The sequence below is a fragment of the Manihot esculenta genome, chromosome 3 (assembly GCF_001659605.2).
Source record: "Manihot esculenta cultivar AM560-2 chromosome 3, M.esculenta_v8, whole genome shotgun sequence".
In the NCBI taxonomy this organism is placed as follows: Eukaryota; Viridiplantae; Streptophyta; class Magnoliopsida; order Malpighiales; family Euphorbiaceae; genus Manihot; species Manihot esculenta.
The window spans coordinates 7,884,634-7,900,345 of record NC_035163.2 but is presented as its reverse complement, the minus strand read 5'-3'; the positions used below and the strand labels follow the sequence as shown (position 1 = coordinate 7,900,345).

At 36.7% G+C, this 15,712-nt stretch overlaps 1 protein-coding gene across 2 annotated transcripts; it reads right to left on the bottom strand.

Annotated features, from left to right (window-relative positions):
• On the bottom strand, positions 1–15,162 carry LOC110611759 (protein TIFY 8). 2 transcript variants are annotated; one of them, XM_021752213.2, is made up of 6 exons: positions 14,660–15,162; positions 13,601–13,791; positions 13,047–13,492; positions 12,857–12,944; positions 349–562; positions 1–242 (listed from the first exon to the last, which is right to left on the bottom strand). In XM_021752213.2, exons 1-6 carry the CDS (start codon positions 14,955–14,957, stop codon positions 151–153), a joined length of 1,329 nt encoding a protein of 442 aa, XP_021607905.1. In that variant the 5' UTR covers positions 14,958–15,162; the 3' UTR covers positions 1–150. The 2 variants fall into 2 exon arrangements, with proteins under 2 accessions (XP_021607905.1, XP_021607906.1); XM_021752214.2 differs by having other exon boundaries at positions 1–239; positions 14,660–15,160.
• Between the last annotated feature and the right edge of the window lie 550 nt (positions 15,163–15,712).

The following is a 15,712-nucleotide window of genomic DNA, read 5'->3' as shown; positions in this document are numbered from 1 at the left end:
TTAGTGTTGGAATGCTTCTTTGATTTCAAGCAAATTAAAATCATAAAATCATATGAGAATCATGGTCATGTCTACATCTGATCATGAATCTGATGGCTCATTTAAGTTCTCTATGAACAAGACAATCCAAATCTCATCTTTTCCTTTGCCTTACACCTCTCTTTTCTCTTCAGTACTTGCTTCTCCTGCCTGACCTTGGTTTTTTATCTCTTCACTTGTTATAATGCTGCCCTGCTTACCTGCTAAGTTCAGCAATCAATCATCAAAGACAACAAATTTAAAAAAGATTCACTTCCTAACTCAAAAGTTAAAACTAAAATAGTGGGCAAAAAATTATTGATGCATTGCCTGTAGGTGTTGGGATTCGGTCTCCGGAGCCAACTCCTTGAGTAGTATTAACTGCAGCAGTGCCTGATGACCTCCATCGGAATGCCGTGTTGGCAGCCATTACTGCTTCATTTTCTCCACTGGTTTCACCACCTGCCTTCACAGTTGGTTTTGGCGAGTATGTCGTTGACCATGATCCTCCATTCGATCCTGCTAAGGCCATTATAACATCTGCCTGAAATAGATTAGGTAGCATACAGTGGTCAAAGAAAATGGCATGCTCGAGTAACATCAAGCAAACACTTTTCAGTGGATAAACTGATACACTTCACTTAGTGCCAGAGAATAGATTCCCCAATAACAGAAAATAATTTTACTTAAAGACACTGTTGTTTTCACCAGAAATTAAGCATACAAGCATATACAAGGCAAAAAAAAGCAAGTAAACAGAAAGGTAATGTAGAATTATGCCCATTCAAAAGAGATTCCATACATCTTGTTTCTAAGGATATGCTTGTGCATGTCACCTTCATCAGAAGGTTGACGCTCAAGCACTAGTCCACTTGTGCTGATATGTTTAATTAATAAAAGGGGCAGCCAGAATTCTAATAGACCTTTTGGTTCAAGAGATTCCAATACTGTTTAATACATAACTCAACCTAAAAGTTCAAACTTGTAGACAGAGATCCACAAGAATAGTTTTATATTTCTAACAAATACTAACATTAAGGGAAAGAAATAGGTGAACAAGTGACATTGTTAAACAATTAATACATCCAAAGGGCAAAAGTTTTCCAGTAAAAACTGCAATACTGTGTTCAGATTAGGTAAAAACACTATAAATTAGCCCTTCCATCTACTAAGTTTGAAAATCACTGAGTTTAGAAAGAATGACAGTAAAATTCCAATTGTCACAAGCATACTACTGCTGACATCAACTCCTTGCACAAAGTATGTTGAGGATAATCATTGAAACTAGAGAATACATGAACAAATAAGATGAACAAGATTCAAAAGACATAAATTGAAAAAGTGATGAAAAGGGAGAGAGAAAGGTAGATTTTGAGAGAAAGATGCTTTTTTATTATTCCACTCAAGCCAATTGGCTATATGTACTACTTGCAAGAATACATAATGGGTAAAAAATAAAAACAATCCCATAACTATAGCCTAATCATATCACATAATTTAAGCACCTCGCAATCACTACAAATCTAGACTATGTATAGAAAGTATCTCAATATAAATGATACAATTTAGTTTAGTGAATTCTTGATTAAGAAGAGAGAGTGCAAACTGAAACATGGATTCTCATGCAAGTGCCAATAGACATTACTATTAGGGAAATACTACCAAGACAAATTATCGATAATAACTGTTACAGACAACCCAAGTAACATAGAAAGCAACAGCAGAAATTTCCTAAGAAATAATGAAGATATATAGCATTTATTCACATAAATGCAGACACAACTCCATAAGATAACGCAGAATAAAAACTCTCAGTAGTAAGTCATACCTCCAGTAAAGGTGTCCATATGGCCATTGGACATTATATTGTGCGTAGTACACAAGAAATTCTAGTAAAACAATCCATCAAATATTCAAATATCCATCTATAAAGTCATTCAAAATCGATTCACTTCACATACAGCATATATCTAAATACCAGAAAATTGATCTAATGAACAAAACAATAATAATTAGCACATCAACCATGATTGCATAGCAAAACTATACAATTACAAGCAATGAAATACATAACAAATAGTAGAGAGCAGCTGCAAATTAATGCAAAATATTTTCTAACTTTCATTTAAATTGATTAATTTTGTTCCCTTGCATGCAGTAACATGATTCAACCAGTCCCTTACTTATTTAGAGCAAAGTAAGGAGTTGAGGATCTTTTCTTTTCTCCTTTAGATATTAAGGACTTCAGAAGGACAGTAAACAAAAGAGTTTACTAGCAGTTTCAAACAGTGCCTGCTTTTCAACTGGGAAGAAAACCTGGACCATGACAAGTGGCCAAGCACGTATAATAAATGCTCCTAGGGCACACACAACCATCCTCCTGATAGCCTCAAGACTCAGGTAAATAACTAAACATTTTAAGTAGCAGACTGAAGCCAAAATATCCAGAAGCCTGGAAATTATTAAGGTCAAGCAAATCAATCATTGCTCACTAAATTGTGTCGAGGCACTGATTTGAATACGGCCCACAGAAATGAATGAAGGGAATGAAGAACTAGAAATGTGTTCTCAAGAAACCTACAGCAACAAGTATGTGGAGAAGAAATTGTCCCACTCAGACATGGAGGAAGATAGAAATTGAAGTGTGTTGACTTTAAAAAGGAGAAGCCAGAAATTTCCAATTTGACAACGAAACACAACTAAGCAAACTACATTAGAACTGCACATAATAACAGAGGTCAATGATCTCATCAACCAACAATCAGTTTCGGCTTTTAGCTGGCACAGTGATATTCAGAGTTATTGAAAGTTTGGTTGACAGCAACAAGGAAAAATCAAAATTTAAAATAGAAACTGCAATAATGCAATTCCAGATATCTAAAGAAGTACAAATTAGAGCAAGTTCTGAACGAAGCAAATATCAACTTCATGATCCAGTACCTTGATGTTTCACTGGACAACATGCACACTGTTGTTAGACTGTTACATTCCTGATTTGAATCATAAGATTTGAATCTATTTCCTACCATATCAAATCAAATCTATAGGGTGAATCCTAAATATACTAGAATTTTACGATTCTTGATTGGAATCTCACAATTCGATTTCACATCCTAACAATTCACATCAATGGCACAAATCGCAAATACCTAAATTGTGACTAAATTGAAAGAATCAAGTGAATTAATATGAAATGACAGAGTCTTCACTCGATTCAAGGGATTGTTTTTTAAAAGGTTGCTAGTTTCAGAATTCATTCATTTTTGCTATAAAAAGTTCACATAAACCTTTTCTTTACCTATTTTTGTTCCATCATCCATTCTTTTCCCTTTCCCTCTTCTTTTTCTTTCTTTTTTTTTTTAAGTTCATTTACTTCTCAAATTATATTTGTCAAGTTATAACATTTTATATTAATATATTGTAATCTTTTAATGGAAAACACTATCCTTTTTTATTATTTAATTATTTGATATAATTTAAATGAGAGTTTCAACACACACATAATGATAATCATTATGTATAATTCAAGAGCTCCTAATTTACATAATATAAAACTATATAACATAATAAAAATATATTACTCTATTATATAACATATTTTTAGTTAGATAAATGATATCTATATTTATTAAAATATGATATTATAATATTTTCATATATGTTTTTTAGAACATATCTTAATTTTAATTAATTTTTAAATTTTTTTTCTGAATCTTACGATTCGATTCGATTCTCAATCTCGATTCACAAAATGAAGATTTTGATTCTTGATTCTTAATTCGAATCTCGATTTGACAACTATGGACATGCAGGAATAGACAAAAACAGGACCTCGCGATTGTATGCACTGAAGCAAAATTTTGTACTGTGTGCATTGCTATGAGTGGCTCATATCAAGCAGTGTCTCAAACGTGAACAAATAAATTTTTTTACTTGAAATACCATATTTCATCTATTCCCTTATAAGTTATGACAATGAAGGCCCCAAAGCCAGTCCCAGTTTTAATCAAATTGCAAGCCTTGCAGCGTTACTCTTATTGAGATGCAGGATGCCTACTGATTTCCAAATAATTACAGTATCAATACACACAAGCTGTGAATCATTTATTCATGCCAGTGGAAGCTCCAAAAAAGAGAGCACAAATGGGAGAATTCTTACTCACGAAATTAAGTAAGCCTCTCAATTACTGTTAATTGATTACCTGAAGAATGTGCTAAAAAAATTGTGCAAGTTGAATTTGCTATATCCAGCTCTAAATCCTAAACTAAAATTTAAAAGCAATTATAGAATGGGAAGGGAAACTTGCAAGCCCCCTTTGCAGTATGATTAAGCATTTCACTGGAAGATTATGCCAGCTGATCTTTTCTCAACCTGAATTATGATGGTCTGATAGTGCGGAAAATTTGGGGAAGGCTGGAGGGATACCTCACCCATTTAGGGTGTATTCTAGAAGGGAGAAAGGATAAGGCAGAAGGAGAGGAATATATGAAGAAGAGGCAAAGGGAGAGGATATATGAAGAAGGGGGGTTGACTGATACTGATTTGGGTATAGAGGACACCTGTCCAGAATTAGTTACAAGGGAAGAATATTTTGATTCTTAAAAGAAAAGGGATGGGCAGGAGTATTATTTCTGCATAGGAGTGTATCGCTGTTTGTTTGGATCAGTCATTTCCTTGTTCTTTGTTTGCAACATATCTTTCTTCATTTTCTTGCTGTGAATATTTCTCTCTAAATCAATAAAATCAACACTTTGGTGACCTGAGTATCCCAGTTGCTGTTGATATTTTGGTTTCATTGTAAATCCTATGCTCACCATTTCCTGTGTGTTTCTCCTTGTTCTATCAAATTGGTTTGACCTGCCGGATCCCACTTATGACCAAAACACAAATGGAGGAGAGAATAGAACAGATAGAAAAGGGTTACACGAAGTTAGAAGAAGCTGTTGCTGCCATAAGAGGAGGTCAGGAGCAGCTTCGACAGCAGAAGGAACAGAGATTCAGCAAGACTTGAATCTCTAATCTCAGCAATGATGAAAGGGAAAGGGGGTTGCTGATGTAGGAGATTCTTCGACACCAATATCGTCCAGAACAGGTGGAGTGGCCATTTCAAATACCAGAACCGTTGAGAAACCGTTATTATTAGAAGATGTGGCTTCATTATCAAAAAAAGTTGAGATGCCGAATTTTGATGATGTTAACCCTGTGGGATGGTTGGCGAGAACCGAACAGTATTTTGAGATTCAAGGTATTCCGGAGGAGTTTAAAATTTCTTTGGCTTTGGTAAGCATGGAAGGGACATCGCTTCATTGGCTCTGATGGTTATGACAGTGGAACCCACAACTGATCTGAGAGAAAAATGCTTATATTGTTCCACCAAAAGTGTTTGGATGCATGTGTTTTGTTTATACTAAGACAAGTGGGAAGCTCAATCCGAGAGCTATTAAATATGTGTTTGTTGGGTACTCTCCCACACAGAAAGGTTACAAGTGTTACCACCCTCCATCTAGAAAGTACCTTGTCAATATTGATGTTACATTTAGAGAGACTGAACCTAGTACTGCCCCATCATCTCTTCAAGGGGAGGACAATGAGAGAGAAGAAATGATTCTTAGTCTTATAACTCTAGAACGTTTTACTCTAGAGGAGACTATTATATAGGAGAGACTATTGGTGACTAAATTGAGCATTTAGATAAACCAGATTTAAGAAGATACTTAAGAAGGGACAAAACAGAAGCAGAAAAAACCATTGTGCAGCTTACTCAGTGTCATGAATCTTCCTCTTCTCTATCTAATGAGCCATCCCTAAACCTTGAGCCTTTTGATGATCTAAATAAATCAATTGCTCAAAGAAAAGGGTTGGGCATGATTAACATTTATGCTCCAACTTGAGGGGGAGTGTTATAGGTTATAGGAAGTAAATATGTTAATATAGGAAGTAAATATTGATAAACGAATAAGTTGCTTAATCTTAGGATTGTATAATCATAGACTTGATTTTCCTTCCTGTTTAAATATCGTCTCTCATGTATAAATAGGTTGTAATCTCTATTGTGAAATACAACAACAAATATTATCCTTCACAACCGACCCAAAACAATCAAAATAAACAAAGGATCAGAAGAACAAAATCCGTGAACAGTAGCCGTGAACAGTTCCCTTGAACAATACCCGATGAACAGTGCCCAATGTCTCCAAATGTTACCTTTTATGGATAACCCAAATGAACAGAGCCCTAAGTTTCCAAATGTTACTCTTTATGGGTAACCCCGATGAACAGAACCCTAAGTCTCTAAATATTACCCTTTATGGGTAATGTTACTCTTTGTGGGTAACCCCAATGAACAGAGCCCTAAGTCTCTAAATGTTACCCTTTATGGGTAACTCAAATGAACAAAGCCCTAAGTCTCCAAATGGTACCCTTTATGGGTAATCCGATGAACAGAGCCGTAAGTCTCCAAATATTACCCTTCATGATAACCCAAAATAAATAGAGCTCTAAGTATCCAAATGTTGGACAGAATCCACAAGCTAGCAGGTGGACGTCACACTCTCCCCTGCTAAATTTGCGACGTTCTCGTCGCAACTGAATCAGATACAATTGCTAACCAAGACCGGACCCTCGGGTATTGTGATTCTCTAGTACCTCAGGCGGCTCCACCTCGTCTCACACGGGTAGCCCTTTTCTTTGCAGGTCCACTAACTCCGCACAATTTGTCTGACCCAGAGTGGCTCTGATACCATGCAGAAGGATAATATTTGTTGTTGTAGTTCACAATAGATATTACAACCTATTTACACATGAGAGACGATATTTAAACAGGAAGGAAAATCAAGTCTATGATTATACAATCCTAAGATTAAGCAACTGATCCGTCTATCAATATTTACTTCTTATATTAACATATTTACTTCCTATAACCTATAATAGTCTCCATTCTATAAAGCCTTTGTTTTATCTATTTCCTCTGTGTCTATTCCACAGTATTGGAAGGAAGATCTTGCAGATCTTAAATGGAACGAAGCAATAATTGAAGAGATGAAAGCACTTGCCAAAAATAAGACCTGGGAGCTTATCACTCTCCCATCTAGGAAGAAACTTGTTGGCTACAAATGGGTGTTCATTGTGAAACACAAAGCAGATAGATCAATTGAAAGATTCAAGGCTAGACTAGTGGCGAAGGGATACACTCAAACCTATGGAGTGGATTACTAATAGACATTTGATCCTGTTGCCAAAATAAACTCAATTAGAGTATTGCTATCTTGGCTATCAACCTTGACTGGGATCTCCAATAATTTGATGTGAAAAATGCATTCCTTCAAGGAGACTTGAAGGAGAAGGTGTATATGGAAATTCCTCCTAGATCTGCTGATGAAAAAATACAAAGAAAGGTGTGCAGGGTAAAGAATGCTTTGTATGGGTTGAAATAGTCACCTAGAGCTTGGTTTAATTTGATCGATTCAGTAAAGCTATGATTTCTTTTAGCTATCAACAAAGCAATGCTGACCATAGTACCATACCCTATTTATCAGACATCACAAGGGTAAAATTACTCTTTTTATAGTCTGTTGATGAAATAGTAATGACAGGGAATGACACTAAAGAGATGACTCGATTGAAAAAACTTTTGGCTCAAGAGTTCGAAACTAAAGATATAGGAAAACTGTAATATTTTCTGGAAATCAAAGTTGCCAAATCAAAGGGAATCTTTATTTCTCAGAGAAAATACATTCTGGATTTTTTAGAAGAAATTGGTATGTAAGGTTGCAAACCAGCAGAAACCCCCATTGAGAGCAATCACAAGCTACAAGTAGGGATTGGTGAATCAGTGGATATGGGGATGACAATGAAGAGATGACTGGACTGAAAAAGCTTTTGGCTCAGAGTTTAAAATTAAAGACCTAGGAAAACTGTAGTATTTTATGGGAATCGAGGTTGGTAGGCAAATATCAAAGGTTGATAGGCAAATTGATTTATCTTTCGCATATTCGACCAGACATAGCATATGCAGTCAGCTTAGTCAGTCAGTTTATGTATGATCCTCGTAAGTCTCACATGCAAGCTGTTTTTTGCATTTTACGATACTTGAAGTCTGCTCCTGGAAAAGATCTCCAATTCTCTAAACACGATCATCTTCGCATACATTTCACAAATGCAAATTGGGCTGGATCCTTTGATGATAGAAGGTCGACTAGTGGTTACTGTACACTTGTAGGAGAAAACTCTGTGATTTAGAGAAGCAAAAAGCAAAGTATTGTTACTCGATCAAGTGTTGAGATGGAATATAGAGCGATGGCACAAGGTGTTTGTAAACTCCTATAGTTGCAGAGATTGTTAGAGGAATTGAAACTATTGGATAGAGACAAACTCCTCTTGTACTGTGACAACGAAGCTGCCATCATTATAGCTCACAATCCAGTTCAACATGACCAAATGAAGCACATAGAGATTAATCGACACTTCATTAAAGAGAAGTTAATAAATGGTGTCTTAAAGTTATATTATGCGACTTCCGATAAACAGCAACAAGACCTACCATACCTTGGTTTACAAGTTGGGCACGTGCGATATCTATGCACTAACTTAAGGGGGAGTGTTAACCTAATTAGGAGGATTCAAATCTTTAAAATCCTAATTAGACTTAATTTAAGGGATTTTATTCTTATTGTAAATATTCCTAATTTAGGTTGATTCTTTGTGTATAAATACTCAAACCTTGTAAAGATCAATTCAATTGGAATAGAATCAAAAATTTCTCCCAAAATTCTTCAGTGCCGATTTCTTCATTTTCCCACTAGGTGGTGTTGATTTAATCTTGGGCGTTGCCTGGCTTGAGACTTTAGGAGAGGTACAGGCAAATTGGCAAAAGATGACTCTGAAATTTTAGAAAAATGGGCAGAAGATCTGTCTACAGGGTGACTTCATTGAATCGCATGCAAGTGTCAATGCGGTCTTTAAGGAAGACGAGAGATGTAGCCTTCTCGGCAATTCTATGGCCCATCTAATATTCCACTAAGACAAGAAACTGGAAAGATGTTTTGAAGTCGAGGCAGAGGGAAGCTATGAATAAGCTAGTAGGAAATTAAACAGCTGCCATCACAAAGAATCGAGGATCATCAAATTCCATTATATGCCGAGACTGGCCCAATTTCAGTTCGGCCTTATAGATATGGACACCTGCAGAAAGATGAGATAGAGAAATTAGTCTCTGAAATGCTCGCAGCTGGAGTAATCAAGCTAAGCATGAGCCCTTATTCTAGTTCAGTACTGTTGGTTAAGAAGAAGGATAGGAGCTGGCGTTTTTGTGTTGATTACCGCCAACTAAACAAGGCCACTGTACCAAATAAGTACCCAATTCCTGTCATTCAAGAGCTCTTAGATGAGTTACACAGTACAAAATTTTTCTCTAAATTAGACCTGAAATCTGGGTATCATCAGATCAGGGTAGTAGCCCCCGACATCCACAAGACGGCTTTCCGGACTCATTCCAGACATTATGAATTCATGGTCATGCCATTTGGGCTCATAAATGCCCTAGCCACATTCCAAGCAGCCATCTGAGAAAGTTTGTCTTGTTTTTTTTTATGACATCCTAATGTACAGTAAAGGATGGGATGAACACTTATTGCATATGAAAGTTGTTTTAGATATGTTGAGGGAAAATCAGTTGAAAGTGAATAAGAAGAAATGCTCATTTGGGAAGAGTTCGATTGACTACTTAGGACATGTTATATCGGAGGCAGGGGTTGTGATGGACCTTGATAAAATTTCAGCAATCCTCCGATGGCCGATTCTGAAATCAATAAAAGCAGTAAGGAGGTTTCTCGAGTTAACGGGGTACTACCGACAGTTTATAGAAGGATATAGGAAGATAGCTCGTCCGCACACGAATTTATTAAGGAATCACAGGCTAAATTTCATTGGATAGAAGAATCACAGCTAGCTTTTAACTGACTCAAGAAAGTAATCGTTTCTTCTCCTGTGCTCGCAATGCCTAATTTTAGCTTACCCTTTGTGCTCGAGTGTAATGCATCAGGAAGTGGAATAGGGGCAATCTAATGCAGGAAAATAGACCCATAGCTTTCTTCAGCAAAGCAAACTGCTCAATCAGCTTATGAACGTGAATGGCTCTTGTTTTAGCTATACAACATTGGCAAGCCTACTTGATTGGGAGGAAATTCTTGCTGAAAAATGATTAGAAAAGTTTGAGGCACATATTGTCACAGCAAGTCAGTACTCCACCACAGCAATATTGGTTTTCCAAACTGATGGGGTGTATTTTTGATATCGAGTACAAAAGTGGCAAAACCAACAAGGTTGTTGATGCTCTCTCTAGGAGGGAAGAGGAAGAAGAACTGGCTTTTGATCCTATTAAATTTGGATCAGGCCTAACTCACCCCAAAAGCTAGTTCAAGGGAAAAGAGTGCCTATGGCCCATATAAGGAGCACATTACCCCTTTCCACAACCGATGTGGAATTCAACAAATGCCATTTCAATTCTAAGTGGGGAGATTGGAGCACATTGCTTCAGAGGTCGAAAAGGATGACACCTTAAGAGAGATAATCAAAGAATTGCGAGAGAATTCTGGTAAGCACCCCCACTTCTCATTGATTCAGAATACGCTTTATTACAAAGGAAGATTATCCTTGCCTGCCTCCTCTCCTTGGATAACCAAATTAATCTCTGAAATTCCACTCAACTCCACAAGGAGGTCATTCAGGATGGCCATGAATTTTTATTAGAAGGGTATGATGACTGATATACAGAAATATGTGGTAGCTTGTTTCATTTGCCAGACCCACAAATACGAAGCACAATCTCCCGACCAATTCCATCAGCTATATTGAAAGACATCTCCAATGATTTTATCTCAGGGTTGCTGAAATCGAATGGAGTCGATCGTATACTGGTTGTGATAGACCGTTTGTTGAAAGTTGGGCATTTCATTCCTTTAAGACGTCCTTTTACTACGAGATGTGTCGCTGAGCTTTTTACCAAAGTCATAAGACTCCACAGGGTACCTCACTCCATAGTCAGTGATAGAGATCCCTTATTCCTCTACAAGGGGAGGCGTTCAGGATGCAACCAAGGGACTCAATTGAAGTATAATTCAGCCTATCATCCACAAACGGATGGGCAAACAGAGATACTAAATCGTTGTTTGGAATCTTACCTTCGTTGTTTTGCTTTTGAGCAACCAAAAGGCTGGTCCAAGTGGCTTTATTGGGCTGAATATTGGTACATGACTTGTTTCGAGTGTTCTATTGGCAAGACTCCTTTTGAGGCGGTTTATGGGAGACCTTCCTCTTTTACAACATTTCCTTCTAGGAGAAACTAAAGTGAAAGTAGTGTCTAATTTTTTGTAGTATCGAGATGAGATTCTTAGACAATTAAAATTCAATCCCGCTCGTGCACAACAACTAATGGTGAAATATGCTAATAGAAAGAGGAAACATCTTGAGTTTAATATTGGTGATTTTGTCTTTCTTAAATTAAGGCCTCATAGGCAGACCACAGTGTCTCATCAAGCATCAGCAAAATTGCCAGCGCATTTTATGGACCTTTTGATTTTTGGCAGAATTGGAGCTATGGCTTATAAGTTGAAGCTACCGAAATCAGCCTAAATTCACCCGGTGTTCCATGTTTCACAATTGAGGAAGGTAGTGGGCACTCAATCTATAATCAGTCAGCTACCAGCAAATATGGGAGAGACTCGGGATCCTCTCATAGAACCCAATCACATCTATCAGAGAAGGCAAGTTCGTGGTAATAACCATCTCATTCCAAAGTCTTGGTACAATGGAAGGGACAGTCTGCAGAAGAGGCAACCTGGTTGGATCTAGCAGATTTTCGTGGACAATTTCCCTATTCCAGCCTTGAGGACAAGGCTTTTGCTGAACTGGATAGCAATGATAGTGTGGAAAATTTGGGGAAGACCGGAGGGACACACCTCACCCATTTAGGGTGTATTCTAGAAGGGAGAAAGGACAAGGCAAAAGGAGAGGAATATATGAAGAATGGGAATTGGCCGATACTGATTTGGGTATAGAGCACACCTGTCCATAATTAGTTACAAGGGAAGAATATTTTGATTCTTAAAAGAAGAGGGTAAAAGGGAGGTGCAAGGAGGGGGGTTTATGGAGAATATTGTTTGTATGGGCAGGAGGGTTATTTCTGCATAGGAGTGTATCCTGAGGCTGGTTGTTTGGATCAGTCATTTCCTTATTCTTTGTCTGCAATATATGTCTTCATCTTTTCTTTTCTTTTCTTTTCTAGCAAAACTTGGGTTAAGAACTCTGGTTGTAGTTTCTTTGGTGACCTGAGTATCCTGGTTGCTGTTGATATTTTGGTTTCGTTGATTAAACTCTGTGCTCACCATTTCCTGTGTGTTTCTCCTTGCTCTATCATGGTCACAGTAACATCCTTGGATGCTGTAGCACTTCGGCCGACGTGCTTACCCTCAGAAGAAAGTGAAAACTAAATGACCAACATAACGGTGATAATTAAACATTTTCTTTGATATTTTCAATATTTTCTAAGCACCACAAGCTTCATATTTAAAGACATGCATGTTACACTAAGAACAGCAGCAAAATGAGTTCACAACAATAGAAAACATTTCCTAAACAACAAACATCATGCAAGAGGTCCCCTCAGTTATAGCTAAGATGGCCAGATTAAACAAGTGACATCAACCATGTGGATTTGTCTAAATATGTTTCAGTCACAAAAGCAATGAAAGCCAACGGATTCCTTGAGCAAGCAACATAAGCTTTTTGGTTTGTATTTTTTGTGTGACCATGCAGTGTGTGTAGAGAGAGAGTGCAGCAAACCTTGTTTGGGTGCACATCATCAAAAACATGAGCTTGACCACCATAAAATATAGTCATCTGACGACTAGCTGATGTTAAACCCTGCCGACTGCCAAAATAGATCATAACATGGCAATAAGTCTTTTTTTCAGAAATCAAAGGCTTTAAGAATAAGAAATAGCAAGACAACGGATCATATCATTGAATTTACCCTGGAGTTGAAGACTCTGGCTCTGAAATATGAGTTCCAGACTTAGGTTTGCTGCCACTTGGCAAAGCCCCTGATGAATTTTTCTCGGATACAACACTGCCAGCATTGATAGAACTCAAAATGCCAGGACCTTTAATTCCAGTTCTAGATCCTTCATCAGCAGCTGATTGAGAGATGATCGACGGACCAGCATTGATATCCCTGAATTTGTTTGCCGGAACTTGATGCATAAAAGGAACAAACTGACCCGCACGAGGAGGATACTGTATAGCTGATCCCATGGGAATAGATCGCTCCCACTTGGAAACATTAGCATCAAGTCTACCAACAGAAGAAGATTGCAGAATGAGAGATGAAGAAGTTGGTCTCATTGTCTGCATACCATAGAATACTTCGTCATCATTGGACCTTCTAGGTCGCTCTCCTCCACCTCCATTCTTCAGCATCTAAATTTGAATAGGAATCAAATAAACATAAATAACAACATCCATGCAAGGGGTTTTGGCATACATTAAAGTCAAAGGACAACAGCATGATGAGTTGTTAAAGCATGCCTTCATCAAATGCAGGCTCTCAAGTGAGTCATGGCCCATTTGTTGAATCCCATCCCTAGAAGTTCCTGTGAAGGCAGTATCTGAATTACTTCGTTTACTCCCTGCTAATCTGTTGCTTATCTCAGAACAAGAGATGTCACTCCTTGGACCATAATACGGAATACCCTCAAGATGATTTCCAACCTGCCTTTCTATTAAAATTAATGATAAATCAAACTTCAACGTCAATGGATAGAATCTCCAATTTTGTAATCTTTTAAATATGGGCACAGCTTCAAGATCAGTAAGGCAGAGTAAATAAGCCTATAATGGAAAGTCCCCCAAAAAAGGAAAAGAAACATAAAGCAAGCATGATCATCAAACAAAGCGGTTGTACAAAAAAATGCACAAGGGTTAAGTGGCAAATGTGGTTCTCTTCCTCTTTTTATCAGTAGCAAATAAGCTGCATAATCAATTTTGTCAACTTAATAATAAGTAATTTTCAAAAGGAAAAGAGTGAAATGCACATTTTTAAACAACTTTATTCTTCTGCAGTAACAGCATTAATTAAAGAAAGCGTAAGAACACCACTTTAGCAGAACCAGTCAACTGAAGTAAAATAATTACAGTAAAACAATAAAGAAAAAGAAATCTCAGAAAGCAGCAGGATGATAAGTTAATAAAAGAAAAGAATGGAGAAACAACAAAAAGCTACCAACCCCATTACTGACCTCACCAAAACTAACTCATAACAAAAGATACCAGTTCCACTACTTGAAAGAGTCTTTCTACATTATCAGGCGAAAATCATAACCACCTAAGCACATACACACACACACAAAGACAGTTCACCCATCTAGAAACAAAAATCAAAATTACCCAGTAAAATAAGTTAATTCATTCCTATATGAAGTATCAAGTACTGAACTATAAAAAGGGTGTCCATTTCACTATGACGGTCAAAACACTTTAAACTCGCTAAGGGGAAAAGAAAAAAGGATCAAATAAAGGTACAAGAAAATCATCTAAACAAAACCTAGAGAAATTTGAAGAAGAAGAAGAAGAAGATGTAAAACGTACCAGAGGCGAGATCAGAGGTGGTGGAAAGGGGAGCACGGGCACCACCAGAAGAGGCAGCCCCAACAGAGATAGAGGCAGAAGGAGACGCATCAGCGTTCTTAGAGGCCAAAACGACAGGGGAATCGATGGTAGGCGGCTTCAAGCCGAGAAAGTCATGAAACATTGCCTTCAGTTGATGGTGGTGACGATGGTGTTTGGTGGTAGAAGAGTTAAGAAGGCTGATACAGGCGCTAATACTAAGGGTAGTGTTGGCATTGTAAGCTTTGCCCTGCTGAGCCATTATGAGAAGAAGGGCCATTTCTTCATCTCCTCCATATTACGCTTATGCTGCTTCATCTCTGCTTTCTTTCTCCTCCTTTACCCACTTCAGCGAAAGAGATTAGAGAGAGTGAGTCTGAGAGGGATAAGAGGAAAAGAGAGTACAATTTCCAGGAAAAAGAAAAGAAGGAAAGAGAAAGAGAGAATCAAGACTTTTTTTTTTTTTTTTTTGAAAAATAAACAAATAGAGAGAGAGCATTAAAAAGCAAAAGGCTCTTGCTTTTTTGGCTTTTTTTATTTTTTTCTTAGTAGAAATGGGAGTTTGGTGTCTGAGGGTTGGGTTGTTTTGTCCGAAGGCTGAGGGTATAACCGTTGTCTCTGTATGTGTGATTTTTTTTTTTTATTGTATATTAAAAGTTGCTTGGAACGAGATCTTATTCTCGCCCGTTCCTAATTCATTTTTATAAGAGTTAAAAGTTAAAAAAAATCCATCTAATTTTTTTTTTATGATTTGTTAATTAAAGTTTATATTTTTATATTTATTTTAATTATATTTTATTATTAAATTTTTTATTAGAAATTAATAAAAATATTATATCATTTGACACTAATAAAATTTAAAATATAATTAATTATAATTTAAAATTTTAATATTTATTTAATAAATTTTTAAAATTTAGAATGTAATTATAAATTTTTTAAAAGGTTAAAGTTTTTTAATTATTTTTTTAAATTAAAATTTATAATATTAAAAAAATAATTTACCTTATTATTATTATTATTATATATTTTTTA

Coding starts and splice junctions, on each gene's coding strand:
- LOC110611759 (XM_021752213.2), bottom strand. CDS start 14,957: ATGGCCCTTCTTCTCATAATGGCTCAGCAGGGCAAAGCTTACAATGCC. Junction 563..12,856: donor ATGATGTGCACCCAAACAAG/GTTTGCTGCACT, acceptor AATCTATTTCAG/GCAGATGTTATAATGGCCTT. Junction 243..348: donor CCGAATCCCAACACCTACAG/GCAATGCATCAA, acceptor TGCTGAACTTAG/CAGGTAAGCAGGGCAGCATT.